The sequence below is a fragment of the Gossypium raimondii genome, chromosome 9 (genome assembly GCF_025698545.1).
Source record: "Gossypium raimondii isolate GPD5lz chromosome 9, ASM2569854v1, whole genome shotgun sequence".
NCBI lineage: Eukaryota > Viridiplantae > Streptophyta > Magnoliopsida > Malvales > Malvaceae > Gossypium > Gossypium raimondii.
The window spans coordinates 46,765,256-46,783,734 of NC_068573.1; the positions used below are offsets into that span (position 1 = coordinate 46,765,256).

Consider the following 18,479-nt stretch of genomic DNA (forward strand, 5'->3'; position numbering starts at 1 on the left):
GGTGTTGTTTTCATGATAATCCTCACACTAGATGAGGATAAGTATACCATATATGAAACAAGTTTGAATATAATTAAAATTTGATTGGCGATGCGTCTATCTCGTAATTAGTATAAAAATAATGATGGTGGTGAGATTAGATATTATAGCGTGAGATAACAAGAAAACACATCGTATTAAAATAAACATATCCATTTAAAGAGAACTTTATTAAAAGTAAACAATTTAATTTTAATTATTTTCAAATCGAGTTCAAAATGTTCCAACTCTTTGTTTTGGAAAATGGGAAATTAAAAAGAATTTGATGATTGAGAAGAAGAAAACCATTTGTCTAAACGTTGAATTACTGTTTCAATGAAAGCCGATTAAGAAATTTTTTAACAGTACAATATATATACCTTTTGAAAAAAAAGGGATAAACTACACCCATGGTCACTTTTGTTTACCTTAGGTTACATTTCAGTCACTTATGTTTGAAATGTTACGTTTTAGTCACTTACGTTATTGTGTTGTAACATTTTAGTCACTGAGCCGTTAATTGTCGTTAATGGTGTAATGGTAAGCTGACGTGGCACGTTAAATTATCATTTAAAACAAAAATTTTAGGTTAAATTATACAATTGGTCCCCATAATTTTTCGTTTTGAGCAATTTAATTCTTTTATGTTCTTTTAACTTTCATTCTTTATTTTCTTTATTTTTCATTCTCTTCTGCTTCTCCCTCTGTTTTCCTACCTTCTTTATTTATTTTAACATACCAGGAAGTCGAATTGGTAGTGAAGAAAGAAGCATGGTATTATGGGTTTTGGTTATAGGCAAATGATGATAGTCGACTTCCTACTTCTTTTTTCACTGCCAATTCGACTTCCTAATATGTTAAAAGAAATGGGAAATATATGAAAACAGAGGGAGAAACAAAAGAGAATGGAAAAAAAGAGGAAAGTTTAAAGAACATAAAATAAAAAATTAAATTACTTAAAACGAAAAAATATGGGGATCAATTGTATAATTTAACCTAAAATTTTGTTTGAAATGATGATTTAACGTACACGTCAGCTACTGCTACACCATTAACGATTTATTAATGGCTCAGTGACTAAAATGTTACAACATGACAACGTAAATGACTAAAACGTAACATTTCAAACATAAGTGACTAAAACGTAACCTAAGATAAACAAAAGTGACCATGGGTGTAGTTTACCCAAAAAAAATGAATAGGTTTTTCTTTTCTTTCAAATTAAACTGCACATTTTGTTGACTGTTCGTAAGGGTAAGAATTTTTAATTGGATTGTTTTCACGATGGTCATGCATGCATGTGTATAACATGCTTCTTGCAATAATGGCAATGGTTAATTATGATGTTTCGTACTCTCGCGAGTCGCGACGTGTGTATTGGATTTAGTAAAATTACGATATTTATGACATAAAAATTAGACTAGGCACACAAAATTCAAGTGAAAGTGAGATTGAAAAATCGAAATAAAAATTTTTATTTATAAAATTATGAGTTACAAATTTTATATAAATCTTTTCTTTTCTTTTTTTCTCTTCAATAGAGTTTTGCTTCAAAGATGGTTGAATTTATTTTAGGTCAATGTTGTTTGCTTCATGACTTGTTGAAATTTAATTTTGAAAATGAATTTGGAGAGAGCATAGATTTAAGGTAGTATTTGGTGCTTTCCCATGCTATGATTTTAATTACTTTACAATATTTGGTATGCATGAGAATGTATTAATTAAAAATTCGGAAAAGTTACATTATCACGTTTAATTCACTAAGTACTTTTTTAGGAAAGTAATGATAAATTATGAATACCCTTATTAAATAAAATATAATATTCAGTATATTTTATTTTTATAATAAACTTTATTCTTAATAAACATTTGGATTAAATATTTAATGATAAATTTTAATTGATATTTAAAAAATTAATTTATAATGTTAATTGAAAGCAAATTTGTTTCAAATTTATCCTACATATATTTTGTAAATATAATAATGCATATATAAAGCTTGTTTTTGAATAAATTTTTAAAAAATCATGTATATATATCACTTGCAAAGAATTCTTAAAGTAATAGAGAAAATCAAGTAGTAGGAAAAAGAAGTTATAATAGTTTTTTTTTGATAGACTAATACTCTAAACCAATAGAAAATAGGGTTAATTTTGTCTTAATATTTTTTAACATTCCAATTTACATAGGAATCACATTGTCATGCTCATGAGACTAAAGGAAATTTGATTCCAAGGAAAGTAAATAAAATTGGATATATTTATTTAGACATTAGAATCACTTTCTAACTGATTAATTTCTCAGGAAAGTGACTACTTTCTGTAATCACTGAATTTTGTCCGGCTCGATTTCGTTTCTTTTACAAAAAAATTCAAAAAAAATACAAAAAATAAAAAATTACATTTAACCCCTAAACTTTTTGAAATTTCATTTTAACCCCTAAATTTCATAAAATTACATTTTGACCCATAAACTTTTTGAAATTACGTTTTGACCCCTAAACTTTCTCAGAATTTTGTTTCGGCCCCAAAACTTTTGCTGCATTTACAAATTGGTCCTTATGTCAGAAAATCCCCAATAATCAGACGGATTTCGTGCACCTGCCCCACGATTTCCGGCCGCCGGCCTAGGGCATGGCCTTCCCCACCTGCCACCTGCAAAAAAAGAAGCAAAACCAACTATAAAAAGGAGTTTAAACTCCAAAAAAAAGGCCCCCACGAATCAAAAAAAAAAGAAAAAGAGAGTTTCAAAAACATTTTTTCAGCAGCAAAAAGAAAGAGGAAGAGGAAAGAAAGGAAGAGAGGGGAGGAGCGACGGCGGTGCAGCGGCGGCGTGAAGGAGGCCGAACGGAGAAGAAGAAGGAGAAAGAAGAAGAAAAAGAGAAAGAAGGAAGGAAGGAAGAAGAAGAAGGAAGAAGAAGAAGGAAGAAAAAGAAAAAAGAAAAAAAATATTTAACAGTCGGGTCAAACCGAACCGACTCTGACCCGAACACTGCGACCCGACCCGCCACCTGCATACCCAGGCCAAGCCCAGCAGCCCAAAGAAAAAAAAACAAAAAAAAGGGCAAAAGCAAAAAAAAAAAGAAACAGGCCAAAAACAGCCCAAGTGCAGACCCAACCCAACGCCAGGCCCAACAGCAGGCCTATCAGGCCAGCCAGCCCAACGCCAGCAGCAGGCCAGCCAGCCCAACGCCAGCAGCAGGCCCAAAAGGCAGCAGGCCAAAAAAAAGAAGAGAAAAAAGAGAAAAAAAAAAGGAAAAAAGGGTTCAATTTGTGTAACTCGTTCAACGAAGCTCGTGTTTTGGATATTTTCGGTAATTTTGTTTATTTCATTTTTAATTTAATACTCGTATTTTTATGCTATTTCGTTTTAATATTAATAGCACTTTATGTATTTTTATATTTTTGTATTTATATTTTTAATTTAATTTAATTTTATTTTATTTTGAATTTAAATAATTTTAATAAATAAGGCAACGAATCGATTTAATATTAAATCGTTGATTTCATCGCTATGTTGGGTGAATATCATCAGTTTGTGTTAAACACGATACGCCCTTTTAAAAAAAAAAAATCGAAAATATTCTAAAATTCTCATTTTTTAAAATTCTCGTGTTTTAATAGAATCATGATTAAATATTAAGTTGAATCGATTTGGCACTAATTCGATGATTTCATCGCCATGTAGGGATGAATATCATTTATTCGTGTTAAATACGGTACTTCTTAAAAAAAATCGGGTTTCAAAAATTTTCGTGTTTTCAAAAATTCTCATGTTTCAAAAATCTTCGTGTTTTAAAAATTCCAGTGTTTCAAAAATTTTCGTGTTTTCAAAAAAAATTTCCCGTGTTTTTAAAAATTCTCGTATATCGAAAATTTTCTTGTTTTCAAAAAAAAAAATTCCATGTTTCATAAATTTCCGTGTTTTCAAAAAAAAATTCGTTTTTCAAAAATTTTCGTTTTTAAAAAAATTGACCGTGTTTCATAAATTTTCGTATTTCAAAAAAATCTCGTGTTTCAAAATTTTCGGGTTTTTTTAAAAACAATTCGTGTTTCTAAAATTCTCGTATTTTAAAAAAATCATGTTTTCAAAAAAAGAAAAAGTTGTTGTGCTTTAAAATTATCGTGTTTCAATCGGATCACGATTAATATTAAATTGAACTCGTATTTTTGAAAATGAAGACAACGCGCGTTTAACGAGATACTAATTTTGGGCGTCGCGAGGGTGCTAATACCTTCCTTGCGCGTGAATCGACTCCGAACCCTAATTTTCTCGGATTTTACGTGGACCTAAAATTACCTCTTTTTTAGAAAAGTTTAAAAATCAATTTTTCTTCTAAAAAGAGAATTTTGTAGGTGTCCGATCACACCTAGAAAAAAGATCGGTGGCGACTCCTTTTTTCAAATAAAATCGAGATTCAGTTTTCAAATTTACAATTTTACATCGACTAGCGCCCGTACCCGAAATTTTTAGGTCGCTACACTTTCCATCATACCAAATGCTACCTAAAGGTCTTCGAGACTTGATATTGGACAAATGATTTTGCTTCAAGGTCTTCTAAACTTAATTTTGAAGAAAAAATTTATTTTCTTTGTGTTGATGCAACCAGATTGAAGAGAACTTTAATCCAAATATCATTTAGGCTTGATCTTGGAAGCATAATTCTACTTCAATGGTCTTCTAAGCTTGATATTGAATAACAGGTTTAGCCACATTTATATTGGTTGAATAAGATTGGAGAGTAGCTTTCTTTAGAACTGAAGCAGTAAACTTCGAAATTTATTTAGAGATCTCTTGAAATTTTGAAAAAAAAAACTTTAGTCCCTAAAATCTTCTCTTTAGGTTCTGATTTTTGAACTTTTAATTTGTGAAGTTATGAAGAATGATTTGGAAGTGATCCCTTTTTTATAATGTGAGTCTGTAGTAAAAGAGAAATCCTAACATCTTTGTCTACAATGATTAAACTTTATAATTTATTATTTATCTCATATTACTTTAAGTTAATTGCAATATATAAATACATCAAATTTTGGGTGCCTAGTAAAATTTTTAAAAACTTTAATAGTTTAATGAGATTTTCTTTAAAAAATTTTTGAGGTCTAATTAAAATTTCTAAAATATTTGTGAGATTAATGAGAATTTTCAAATATTTTAAAAAATATAATTAACTTTTTTAATTAAAAAGTGCAATGAATTTTTTTAAATTAAGAAAGAAATCAAAATTTTCCAAGGGTCAAAACCCCTTTAAGCCACCATAACAATCCACCTCTAGATTAAATAGAAATTTCATAAATTGTAAAATAAATTTGAAAAAAAATTAATGATCTGTCTTCGTGGCATAACAAAAAGCTTATTGGCAGCAAACAATATCTCATATATTTTGACAATATCCTCGTTGCTAAGGCTAAGAAGAGATTAAAAAAAAAGAAGAAGAACAAACAAAGTGCTGGTTTCATGCCAAGATTGTTGACACAGAAAACGAAAAAATTGTGAACCAAAGAAAAAACTAAAAAGAGAAGGTAGGGGAAGAAAGGAAATTTGAATAACATGATACTATATTTGGGCCTTTAAGTTTGAAATAAAATTTTGCTTCCTATTTGGATATTTGGGCTTTTCTTTCTCTTCTATGTTACACATTGTTGAACAATTTCATTATGTATTTTGGTTATGTATGCTTTTTTGACATCATGCTTAAAATTATTTATAGTTCATTCCCAAACCATAAATACGAGAATAATACGTTTCAACGCGCTCAAATCTACTTCTTCTTGCATTGACAATAATACCCATGCCAATCGAGTTAAGACTCAATCGGCGAGTTTTTTTTTTGTTAGTTTAATTTAGTAATTAAATCTTAATACGAATGATGAGAATAATATTTAAATATGTTAACCAATTTTAAAGGATTAAGTTTTAGGTTAAAATATGTTTTAATTTTTTGTATTTTTAAATATGAAATTTAGTTTCGTATTTTTTTATGATTTTAATCTCTCTACTTTTAAATTTTAAAATTCGGTCAAACTCTTTAATAGGTTAATTTTGAGATAATTACAATGTCATTTTTAATTACGTGATTATCAAATGAGTTCTTTTTTATTTCAAAAGGTCACACCAACAAATTTAACAATGTTAATAGTTGAACTTGAATTTTGAAATCTAAAAAGTAAAGGGATTAATTTCTTAGAAATAGAAGTAGAGGATTAAATCTCAATAAAGTACAGGGACTTGTGGCATATTTTAATCTAAATATTAAAACTAATGAGCTTTGATCCAATGTGTAATTTGATATATGAACTTTGAATTGGCGTAATTATGCACATGAAACTTTTATTGTAGTTTAAATGTATACACGAAACTTTGATTTTAATTCAATTATACACATTTGAAAAGTAGATACGTCAATTTATTTTTATATTAGATAAATATAATTATTTGTATATGCAATATTTAAATGTAAAAAGGTTTCATATTGATAATTGTGTTAGTACGTAGTTTGTGGAATTGAATCAAATCAAATTTGCTGTATACAATTGCACAAAATCAAAGTTCAAGTATAACATTATACATTTACATTTGACTAAAGTCCATGTGTAGTTTTGAGATTTATCCTAATTTTAAACATTTTCATGCTTATTGAATGGACAACTTGGATCGGTGTATTGAAAAAATGGTACTATTCAATTCTAATTAAACTATCTATTTTTTAATACATCAATTTCAAATGATTTCCACGATAGATATACATAAGTTTAAATTTTGTATTATGTGTTTTAAGTATGTCGTGGTCAGATTTGAGTTGTCATATAATGCCCCAATTAACTTTACGCTGAAGAAGGATGTGATTGATGATGTTAATATTTTAAAGCTTCAATTAGAATATTTTAAGGCTTAGGGATTAATTTAAAATATAAGCCATTGTTTTGAGGATTTATTGCAAATAACGTATAACATAATGTTTCAATACAATGAAAAAATCGAGTGATGTCAAGGTCCAACCTTTTGAACCGAAAACTAATGGTTCAACCGATTCAATTGGTGGTATAGACCATGATACAAACTACATCAATGTGAACTGATTAAAAAATCGAATATTAAGACATAAAATGAGGAGTCAATTGATTGAGTGATTTATAAATTTTATATATTTATTTAATTATTATTGAACTGACAATTCAACTGAAAATCAATGATCCGACCTACAATATTGAAAAAAATCTATATTGTATTTAAATGAAATATAAATAAACAATTCTTTGCTCCAGTGTTTCTCTTTATGATTAATAAAGTTATTTAAAAGCATTAAGGAGTAAATTGAAAGAATTTGTAACTTAAGGATTGAGATCAAATGTACGTTAATAATTTATAATCTATATTATATATAAAAGTACGAGGTTGGAAAAACTTTTGAATGAAAGAAACTACTCAATTTCCATGATATTACTAAATTAACTTAAAAATAATTATATTTTAATTTAAACTAATTAATTAAAAAATTATGCTAATTTTAAAATAAACGTTTTATCAAATAAAATTCCATGCATAAAATATAGGAACAAATATGATAATTATAATTATTAATTATTGAGGTAAAAATTGTATTATTTTTAATTTTCAAAAAATTGTGCTAAATTTATTGATGTGAAATAGTATTATTATTTGAATAGAACTCTAAGTATTTTATTTATCACTTAATTATTATTAGAATTATATCAAATAAAATTTAGGTGTACCTTTATAAATAGCATCTAAAAAATTACCGATAAAAGAAGAAAAATTATTAGGAATAATAAAAAGAATGAAGCATCAAAGAGGTAATAAAGGATGGTAAGACAATATAATATTCTGATATTTAAAAAAGTGTTCACATTATGAAGCATGCATTCTTAAAATTGTTTCGTTTTTAAGTGAAAAAGTTTTGAGTTTATTTTGGAAGGAAAGTCATATTTTAACAATTATTTTTAATCACCCTGATTAAATGTGTTTCTTAAATTAATATAATATATTTTGTATTTATCTTATGATAATTAAATGCTGTTTAACTTAATTTTTTATTTTTCAAATTAATTATATTATTTAAAATTAAGAGGAAATTATTATTATGAACAATAGATAAAAAGTAATTAAAATACACCATCTAAAAATTATACGTAAATTGCGGGATTAATTATTATTTTGAATATCAAACAATTATTTTCATAATAAAAAAGGAAAAAATTGATACTATCGAGTATCTAGGCACGAATAAAAAGGAGTTATGCTTTGAAAGCGATCTCTTACTATTTATTTATTTTATTTATTTTCTTAAACAGAAAAAAGAGCATATATCAGAAAAAGCTTTTAAAACGAATAAAGTGAAGGCTAGGATAAAGTAAAAAAAAAAAAAAAAGGAAAAGAAAGAAAGAAGAAGAAGCAATTTTCGTTTACTTCCTTTAAACTAAGCTAATCCAACAACCCAATGGATCAAAAATCATATTTTATTTAGCTTTTAATTTTATTAATATTAATTTAATTAAAAAAATAATCTTCATTTTTAATTATTGGGCATTAGTCTTTACATTTATATTGATACGTGAAAAACACGCTCGGAGGCATGCACGTGCGGTTGCTCTCCTCGATTAAAGAAAAGAGCCAACGGCATCGTTTCTTACCAATTTTTTAGTGGACGGCGCGTGAGAGTAGAAGTGGTGGTTTAGTTTAGTTTAGTTAAACTACCGTAAACCCTAATCATTTTAAATATATTTTCTCTAGCTGTTTAGCTCCAGCTCTCACTCGCAATCTTCACGGTTTTTTTTTTAAATTTTAATTTTAAATTCCGATATTTCTCCTTTTCGAAACCCTAAATTCTCTTCTCATTGAGCTGAATTCAAGCTGCTTGGGCCAACAAAATTTTTTTTTTGGTTTTAAATTCCCACTTTTAATCATCGGATTTAAGAAAATATGGATCTTCCAAGTCTTGTTGTTGTTCTTCAAGCTGCACTTAATCCTAATCCTGCTGAACGCAAAGCTGCTGAGCAAAGCCTGAATCAGGTTTTTATTTTATTATTGGTTTTGATTATTATTTTTAGATAAATGGATTGATTATTATTACTAATTTTTAAAATTTTGGATTTTATTTGGTTTCAGTTTCAGTATACGCCTCAGCATTTGGTGAGACTGTTACAGATCATCGTTGACAATAATTGTGATATGGCAGTTCGTCAAGTTGCTTCTATTCATTTCAAGAACTTCATTGCTAAGAATTGGGCTCCTCTTGATCCAAGTATCAAAATTTCAATCAAATCCTATTATTTCTTTTTTCTAAAAAATATTTCTCAATATTTATGTTTATGTTCGTGTTTATGAATATGAATATATATTTATTTTGTTCTTAATAAATGTAGATGAGCAACAAAAAATTTTGCAAAGTGATAAAGATATGGTTCGCGATCATATTCTTGTATTTGTTACTCAAGTTCCCCCTTTGTTGAGGTACAATTGTCTGTTGTCTCGATTGTTTGCTTAGAACTATTTACTGTTTCATTGGCAGTGCAGGCAGTTGTAGTCCGTGTGATTAAGTTGCTCTATGCATCAATAAATAATCAAATGGGTATTATTGCAGGGTGCAATTGGGTGAGTGCCTCAAAACCATTATACATGCTGATTACCCGGAGCAGTGGCCTCGGCTTCTGGACTGGGTGAAACATAACCTACAAGATCAGCAGGTTTATGGGGCTCTGTTTGTGTTACGCATTCTTGCTAGAAAATATGAGTAAGTATATACTATATTTTATCTATATTTAGCTGCATGATTTACTTTAATTTTTGTTGTCAGTTATTATCTTTGTATCAGTGCAATATTTATTTTGAATATAATTTGCTTGCTGAAGTGATGGGAAGTATTTGATTAATTCAATTCCATGGCTTTAATGCTTTATTGCAGTACATGTAGATGGAAGTGTCTACTAAGAAGTGTCTGATCTTTTAATTAAATAACAACTGTTCATTGTTTCTCTTAAGTTGGTGCATGCTATAATGTTGTTTCTCTTCAAATTTTCATTTCAATACTAATGTCATCAATTTCTTTACCATTCTAGGTTCAAGTCCGAGGAGGAGAGAACTCCAGTTCACCGCATTGTTGAGGAGACATTTCCTCATCTTCTCAATATATTCAACAGACTTGTCCAGATAGACAAACCAGCTCTGGAAGTAGCAGATCTCATCAAACTTATTTGTAAAATTTTCTGGTCATCTATCTATGTAAGTTTTTAAGCTGCTAGTTTCTGACATATATCTGACCTTTTTATACTCTTTATTTTTTATTTTCTGTTCTCTCTTTTCTTTTCTCTTTCTTTTTAGATGATCTTTTGGCATATTCATGAAAGGAATTTTTATTTGAAATTATGCATACTATTGTTTGTAATTGAAATGATCTTGACACAGATTTGTGATCTTATATAATGCTATTGTTACAATCTTTATGGTCAATAAAATAGTTGGAAGTCTTACTTTTCTTTTTAGGCTGTTGCAAAATGCTACTCAGTCTAATGATAAGCAACCTAACCAATCTATACTAGTGCATTTCTTTTGGAGTTTTGAGGAAAAATCATTTACTAAATATATCAACAAAACTACTCATACTACAGTGTTTTTATGTCAACTACAACTAGTTTCATGTGACCTGTTTTTATAAGATTTGTCCTACTCATATGCCATCTTTGGCTTACTGTCTATATATTGCAGTTGGAGATTCCAAAACAGTTACTTGATCCAAATTTGTTCAATGCTTGGATGATGCTTTTCTTTTGGAGTTTCGAGGAAAAATCATTTACCAAATATATCGACAAAATTACTCATACTACAGTGTTTTTATGTCAACTGCAACTAGTTTCATGTGACCTGTTTTTATAAGATTTGTCCTACTCATATGCCATCTTTGGCTTACTGTCTATACTTTGCAGTTGGAGATTCCAAAACAATTACTTGATCCAAATTTGTTCAATGCTTGGATGATGCCTTTCTTAAATGTTTTGGAGAGGCCTGTGCCTCTGGAAGGCCAACCTGTAGATCCTGAGCTCAGGAAATCATGGGGGTGGTGGAAGGTGAAAAAATGGACAGTTCATATTTTAAATAGGCTATACACTCGGTAAGTTTTAGAATTGCAACATGTTTTCGGTAGTCTGATATGCCTCAAATTACTAATATTATTTGTGATTTTGGTGGCTTTTTATAGGTTTGGAGATTTAAAGCTTAGGAATCCAGAAAACAGGGCTTTTGCCCAAATGTTTCAAAAGAACTATGCTGGAAAAATTTTGGAATGCCACTTAAATTTATTGGGTGTGATTCGTGTTGGTGGCTATCTCCCTGACAGAGTTACCAACCTTATTCTTCAATATCTAGGCAGCAGGTTTGCTACTTTATCCTGCATAACTGGTGTTTTTAATTTTCATTGCTTGGTGTAAGATGGTCAGTTATGCTTTTGTCAAAGCTTGCCAGTCTTTTAAGTAACTGGATCATCCAAATTTTCAAGGCTAGAGGTTGCCCTTCATTTAACTGGAAAGATAGCATTATTTTAAATATACTCTTTAGAGTATTACCTGTTTTTATCTCTCTATTGTGGAGCTTCTTATCTGATTTATGATGATCACCCAAGAAATTCTGACCATATCGTGTTACCTTGATAACTATGAAAGTTGTGTAGCAGTATGAATTAGATAATTTATTTTTATATACTGTGTAATTTTATCCTGTTTGTTACCAAATAAAGCCCAACAAGCCTAATTATACATTTCTGCCTCGTGCTTTATTGATGTAGTATTGTTTATCTGTGGCCATTGTATTTGTGTCAAGACTATTGACGACGTTGCATCTTTTCTGATATTGCAAAGTATATTTATATTTGGAATCGTTAATAATGGATGTTGACTGGAAAAACATTTAATTATATGCAGCATCTCGAAAAATAGCATGTATACTTTGTTGCAGCCACAGATTGATGTTCTTCTTTTTGAGATAGTCTTTCCTCTCATGTGTTTCAATGACAATGATCAAAAGCTTTGGGAGGAAGATCCACATGAGTATGTAAGGAAGGGATATGGTAAGCTATCAAACCTGGTGTGCCTGTTGGAAACCTTGAATAAGCCACACTGATTCATGCATTTTATTGTTGTACTGCAGATATAATTGAAGATTTATATAGTCCAAGGACTGCTTCCATGGACTTTGTCTGTGAGTTAGTCAGGAAACGTGGAAAAGAGAATCTTCAGAAGTTTATTCAATTCATTGTGGAAATTTTTAAGAGGTATTCTGTTACTTTGAAGCCTAACGCAGACAGGCAATATTGGGATTATTTAATTTTGGTTTGCATTTATTGTGTTGTATTCATGGTACAATTCTTTATTGTTCCAGGTATGATGAAGCACCGGTAGAATATAAGCCTTACCGACAGAAGGACGGTGCTCTCCTTGCTGTTGGAGCACTTTGTGATAAGCTGAAACAAACTGAGCCCTATAAATCTGAGTTGGAACATATGTTAATGCAACATGTTTTCCCAGAGTTCCGCAGTCCTGTTGGTCATCTTAGAGCCAAGGTTTTATTTTTCTTTTCATTCTTTTTTTCTGGAGACATCTTAATGCTCCTACTTCATTGCTCTTTTTCTAGGTATCTAGCATACGTAGTCATTTCGATGTGAGAAATTTCTCATTTTTATGCTTTTGTGATTGTGGGATTAGGCTGCTTGGGTAGCAGGACAGTATGCCCGTATAAACTTCTCCGACCAGAATAATTTCCGCCTAGCATTGCATAGCGTTGTTTCTGGATTGTGTGATCCAGAACTTCCTGTTCGCGTTGATTCAGTTTTTGCATTGAGGTCGTTTGTTGAAGCTTGCAGAGGTATATAGCTCATGCGCTTGAATTTTGTTTTATAATTTGTACAAGTTGGATTTGGATTGAGCAAGCTTAGGACCAAAATTGCATATGTAGTTAGATTGCTATCACTGGTTTGACTATTCCCTCCTCATTTCTTCATTTATTGGAATATTGGCTGCTTAACAGAGAAGAAATTGTTTTATATGCAGATTTAAATGAGATTCGTCCAATTCTTCCTCAACTACTTGATGGTAAGTGGTATTCTAAAATGATGGTTGTCTCAAAATTAACTTCGCTGTGAAGACTGTTTCTGGCATTCTCTTTTCTTCTTTTTCTGAAAATTGGGATCATGTTCACGATATATAGTTGCTCTTTATCATTCAGGCAACTTGGTCAATACATTCCAATTTCTTTCCTGCAGAGATTTTTAAACTTATGAATGAGGTTGAGAATGAGGACCTTGTCTTTACTCTGGAGACTATAGTTGACAAGTTTGGGGAGGAGATGGCACCATTTGCTCTTGGATTGTGTCAGAATTTGGTAATGCACGTTTATATAACTTTTTAAATACCAAGTTTGAAATTGTCTGTACCTGAAAGTATTTTCATGTATCTACTATCAGGCTGCTGCATTTTGGAGGTGTATGAACACATCAGAAGCTGATGATGAAGCTGATGATCCTGGTGCTCTGGCTGCAGTCGGCTGTTTGCGTGCCATAAGCACAATACTTGAGTCAGTTAGCAGGCTTCCGCAACTTTTTGTTCAGATTGAGCCAACTTTGCTTCCAATCATGCGAAGAATGTTGACAACTGATGGACAAGGTACATATGTTTTCTTCTTTTTCCCCCTCCTGTTTCAATGATTCTTTTTAATCATTTCATATGCTTAAATATAATACATAAGAGCCTGCTACAAATGAGAGTTGACAAGTAAAATGAGGCTGGACTGAGTATTAAGTTTAAGTTGAGTTTAGAATCTAAAGTTTAGATGTGAACATTGAAATGAGAAGCTGCCGTGGTTAAGGTGCTTCTGCTTTTTCTTAAATTGTGCAAGTTATTAGGTCATTGATTTCACAGTATGCAACTTGAGGAGAAAGGGAAGCTTATCATTATCCCTAGATATTAATTACTCTTAAAATACATTCATTTTAAAAATAAAATATGACTGTAGATCGAAGAGAATCCTTATAGGATTAGTCACTTCATACTGGTTTGGACTTTAGACTGTATCAAACTATCATGACAGTTAAGAATGTGTTTAGATCCAGTAGGGGTTTGTATAGAATTCAATATACTGATAAACACATTTGCTAAAATAACCAAAAAACAAAAAATGATAATGGCTAATTGAAGGCTTGCTCCAGGGAAGCCTATGCTCTGCTCAAATCATTCCCAGTATGGGGACTACTTGTGAAAAAGATTTGAGTTTTAAATTTTTGCAGACTGAAATGTAAAAGTGAGTTGACAAATTTAGTAATCAAATAGTAGATTTGCTTTTGGATTTCAATCATGCCAAATTTGTCTTGTATAAGACGATGCTCAGCCTATATCATTGTATGTCATTTATTTTATTATTCTCTCTGTTCTCCTGCAGAGGTTTTTGAAGAAGTCTTGGAGATTGTCTCGTATATGACCTTTTTTTCTCCGACTATATCCCTGGAAATGTGGAGCCTTTGGCCTTTGATGATTGAAGCATTAGCTGATTGGGCTATAGACTTCTTTCCAAGTATGAATCTATTTACATTTTCTGCTTTTCTTAGTTGCTGTTTTGTTTCAACACCTGAATGTTCTAGAATTGTTGACTTGACTTTTCCTTTCATGCTTTTTTTTTTTGGCCAAATTTCCTTTCATGCTTTTAATCAGTTTAAATGTTTTCTTTGTTGTTTAGTTATTAACTGAAATTGTACTGGAGTGACTAATGGATTTTCTTCACAGTCAACTGCATGATAATCTTCTGAGTGATACTATTGCCCTTTGAAAAAACAATATGCCATATGTTACCTGAACTTGTTGGTTTATGTATGTGTCTAAGATACACATGGCTAAATAAATTGACAATATTTTTGCATGTGTCTGAAAAAACAATAAATTGAACTTATGGTTTATGCATATGTTACTGTTACTGATCTGAACTTGTGGTTTATGCGTGTGTCTGAAAAAACAATAAATTGAGTTGTTCTTAAGACGACAACTATCCCTAGTTTTGGGATCAGTTTGCCACTGCAATCTAGATGTCCGGATTACATTAGCATAGAATGCAGATATTTCATTTCTATTTCTGTTTTATCTATGAGTTCCATATAAATATTTTACATCACAGCAGAAAGTGAGGAGTTTCAATCTTCCTTTATCCAATTGCAATTTATTGTTATCTATTTTGAATTTGTCCGTACTTTTTTTGTGTTGTTTCTAAGTGGTATCTGTTTTCATGCAGATATTTTGGTTCCTTTGGACAACTATATATCCAGGGGAACTGCACATTTTCTTACTTGCAAGGAACCAGACTACCAGCAAAGTCTTTGGAATATGATTTCATCTGTGAGTTCTTTTCTACTAATAAAGTTGCATGTAGATGGTAAACTGTCAGGAAAATGAACATGAACAATATACTTTTCAGTTTGTGTTTTTTTTTTCAATATTTCTACCTTTATGTTGGTATCCATTTGGTTATAAGGACTATTCTCATTTTCTTTTTCTTTGGCAGGTTATGGCTGATAAAAATTTAGAAGACAATGATATTGAACCAGCCCCCAAGTTGATTGAAGTAGTGTTTCAAAACTGTAGAGGGCAGGTGGATCATTGGGTTGAGCCATATCTGAGAATCACACTTGACCGATTGCGTCGAACGGAGAAATCCAGGTTAAAATGTCTTCTTGTACAAGTGGTAAGGTGTCAGGACTGCCTTAGTTTTCTGCAAGATTATGTCGTACTTCATATGCATATTGTCTTGGCAAATATTACACATATGATGTTCCTCAATTATGCACCCACTCAAGCTAGTTATGCAATCTTTACAATGTATCAGAAAGCACTAGTTGAAGATTTTAATTTTTTGCCAATTTAAGTTTAACATCTTTTTTATCTGTCTCAAATTTTCTTTGTTGGGTTCCTGTTACAATGTTGAGTTAATGGTCAATGTTACTTGGTGTGAAGTAGCTAGTAATAGCAACAACTTTTGCTTTTTTAAATGTTAATGTACTCTTCTGGGCATACACCTACCTGTGGTTTTCTAACAGAACACTGGTCATTTTTGTCCCAGATTGCCAATTCAGTTTATTACAACGCAGTATTGACACTCAGCATATTAAATAAGCTTTGTGTTACGACGGAAGTGTTCAACCTGTGGTTCCATTTGTTGCAACAAGTTAAAAAGAGTGGTCTACTGGCTAATTTTAAGCGGTAGGTAGTTTTTGTATTTGCTTTGATGCCTTCACTCTGCACAAATCTTAAGCATTATATCATTACTTCTATGATGAAATTTTTGCCTTTAATATTGTCTGAGACTATACAAGTGATATGGATGCTACAGGGAACATGATAAGAAAGTGTGCTGCTTGGGCCTTACATCACTACTTGCACTTCCCGGTGAACAGTTTCCCGGGGAGGCTCTTGAGCGTGTCTTCAAGGCCACCCTCGATCTACTAGTTGCATACAAAGGTCAAATTACAGGTCTCTCTCTCTCTCTCTCTCTATATATATATATGTATATGTGTGTGTGTGAGTGTGTGGAGGTGCGCGTATGCATTTCATGCCTCGTGTGTGGATTTGCAACCACTTCCTACACTTTTGGCTTTGCCTTGCTGTCTTTTGGAGGTTTTATTCCCATATCTGGGTGTGAACAGTAGCTGCAAATGAGGAAGAGGTTGAAGATGATGATATGGATGGTTTCCAGACTGATGATGAAGATGATGCTAATGCTTCCGACAAGGAAATGGGAGTTGATGCAGAGGATGAGGATGAAGCTGATAACATCAGGCTTCAAAAATTAGCTGCCCAGGTATGCATTGTTTTGATCCTTTAGGTTTCTTATTACTTGGCTTTCTATCCTGAATATCACAATTTAGCAGGAAAGAAAAACCCTTCCTTTGGCTGGCTAGAAATCTAAAGTGCTGAGAATGAAAATCCTTATTGCCCTTGGGAGAATGTCTGCACCCTTTAATGGGTCTTAATTTTATGACATGTACATGTAAATAACCCTGGACTTTCATATCTTCTCTTTGATTCCACCCAACATTGCTTTCTATAGGCTAAGGCTTTCCATCCAACTGATGATGACGACTCTGACTCTGACGATGACTTTAGTGACGATGAAGAGTTACTGTCACCAATTGATGAAGTAGACCCTTTTGTTTTCTTTGTTGATACCGTCAAAGGTAAAATGTTTTATTTGGCCTTTTCAGTTTGTTTCATGTTCATTTTCTACTTTTTGTTTTGCATGGCATTGTCTGAAAGAGCAACTTTTTCTTTACTAGCTTTGCAAGCATCGGATCCTATCAGGTTCCAGAACCTTACACAGACACTGGATTTCCATTTTCAAGCTCTTGCAAACAGTGTTGCTCAGCATGCTGAACAGAGGAGAGCAGAAATTGAAAAGGAGAAAATGGAGAAGGCATCCGCCACAGCCGCTCCTTCTTGAGTTCAGATTGAATTTTTGGCTTGCCCTATGAGGTATTGATGATTTCCATTCAATTATGGTTTTTAATGAAAATCAAGAGTTGTTTCTGGTCCAGTCAAAGCATTCATAGGTCCATATGGTCCTTGAAGGGTATTGAACCTCAAAAAGGTTTTTGAGGTTCATCTGTTTGGAGCTTAGCGTGTGTACAGGTTCTCGATCATAAGCAAAACACGGGATTAGGGAACTCAAGAGTTCGCCACGTAGTCAGGGTTGTGAATTTTGGTCAAGTCTGGTGAGTCTGGCTATTCTTTTGGCAGAAAATGCCAAACTCTACCACTGTGTTGTAGTCAGTCGTGTCATTCAGTCTCACTCTTTTTCTTCCACCGTTTCTTTTTGCTTATTCACATGTTTGGTCACTCTATCAATTGTTTCCGGATGGAGGAGTCTGATCTTTCCTCACTGCCGGTCGGGTTGAATCATAGTCTCTTATGCTGTCTTCCTATGTTAATCAGATAGGCAATATATATATATATATAGGTTATATAGAGATTTTGTATTGATGATGATTTTGATGAAATGGTAGTCTTAAAAAAAAAATTCCAGGTACAGTAGTGAACCAATATCATGGAATACTATTTTTTTTTCTTTCTTTTTTGCTTTGGATTATGGAGATTTTGTTTTTGGGTTTCAGAGGGTTCTTATTAGGTAACTTGGTTGCCTATTTGTAATAATGTAATAACTAAAAAAATTATGATAGTATTCTTTTTATATAATGTTGGATTAATGAAAAATAAACTGCGGCTATTATTTTTATTATTTGTTGGGTATTAAGCTAAGAGTCTACCGGGTTTCGTGGTAGAATGTCATCAATTTTTTACTACACTTGTTCAATTGAAAATTTTAACATAAATTTTTTCTATTTATTATGAATTTGGCAATTTTGATTAAATTATAGATTAAAACCTGAGGAAAATTGCAAGACAAATCTATTTGTTTATTAATAA

At 31.4% G+C, this 18,479-nt stretch overlaps 1 protein-coding gene and 1 long non-coding RNA gene across 3 annotated transcripts; one reads left to right on the top strand and one right to left on the bottom strand.

Moving 5' to 3' along the window:
- Window positions 1-2,259: 2,259 nt before the first annotated feature.
- Window positions 2,260-3,191, bottom strand: LOC128032714 (uncharacterized). Its single transcript, XR_008189003.1, has 2 exons — window positions 2,773-3,191; window positions 2,260-2,672 (listed from the first exon to the last, which is right to left on the bottom strand). It is a non-coding gene; the product is annotated as an uncharacterized LOC128032714 (long non-coding RNA).
- A 5,557-nt stretch (window positions 3,192-8,748) lies between these two features.
- LOC105800426 (importin beta-like SAD2) lies at window positions 8,749-18,291 on the top strand. 2 transcript variants are annotated; one of them, XM_052621088.1, is made up of 22 exons: window positions 8,749-9,045; window positions 9,142-9,277; window positions 9,399-9,486; window positions 9,617-9,766; window positions 10,092-10,254; window positions 10,956-11,140; window positions 11,228-11,401; window positions 11,946-12,091; window positions 12,172-12,295; window positions 12,403-12,583; window positions 12,726-12,885; window positions 13,071-13,112; window positions 13,283-13,401; window positions 13,484-13,682; window positions 14,455-14,586; window positions 15,295-15,398; window positions 15,565-15,744; window positions 16,120-16,259; window positions 16,390-16,529; window positions 16,706-16,857; window positions 17,107-17,233; window positions 17,333-18,291. In XM_052621088.1, exons 1-22 carry the CDS (start codon window positions 8,956-8,958, stop codon window positions 17,494-17,496), a joined length of 3,096 nt encoding a protein of 1,031 aa, XP_052477048.1. In that variant the 5' UTR covers window positions 8,749-8,955; the 3' UTR covers window positions 17,497-18,291. The 2 variants fall into 2 exon arrangements, with proteins under 2 accessions (XP_052477048.1, XP_012487018.1); XM_012631564.2 differs by having other exon boundaries at window positions 8,751-9,045; window positions 16,703-16,857.
- Window positions 18,292-18,479: the final 188 nt, after the last annotated feature.

Coding starts and splice junctions, on each gene's coding strand:
- LOC105800426 (XM_012631564.2), top strand. CDS start 8,956: ATGGATCTTCCAAGTCTTGTTGTTGTTCTTCAAGCTGCACTTAATCCT. Junction 11,402..11,945: donor CTTCAATATCTAGGCAGCAG/GTTTGCTACTTT, acceptor AATTATATGCAG/CATCTCGAAAAATAGCATGT. Junction 12,092..12,171: donor GTATGTAAGGAAGGGATATG/GTAAGCTATCAA, acceptor GTTGTACTGCAG/ATATAATTGAAGATTTATAT.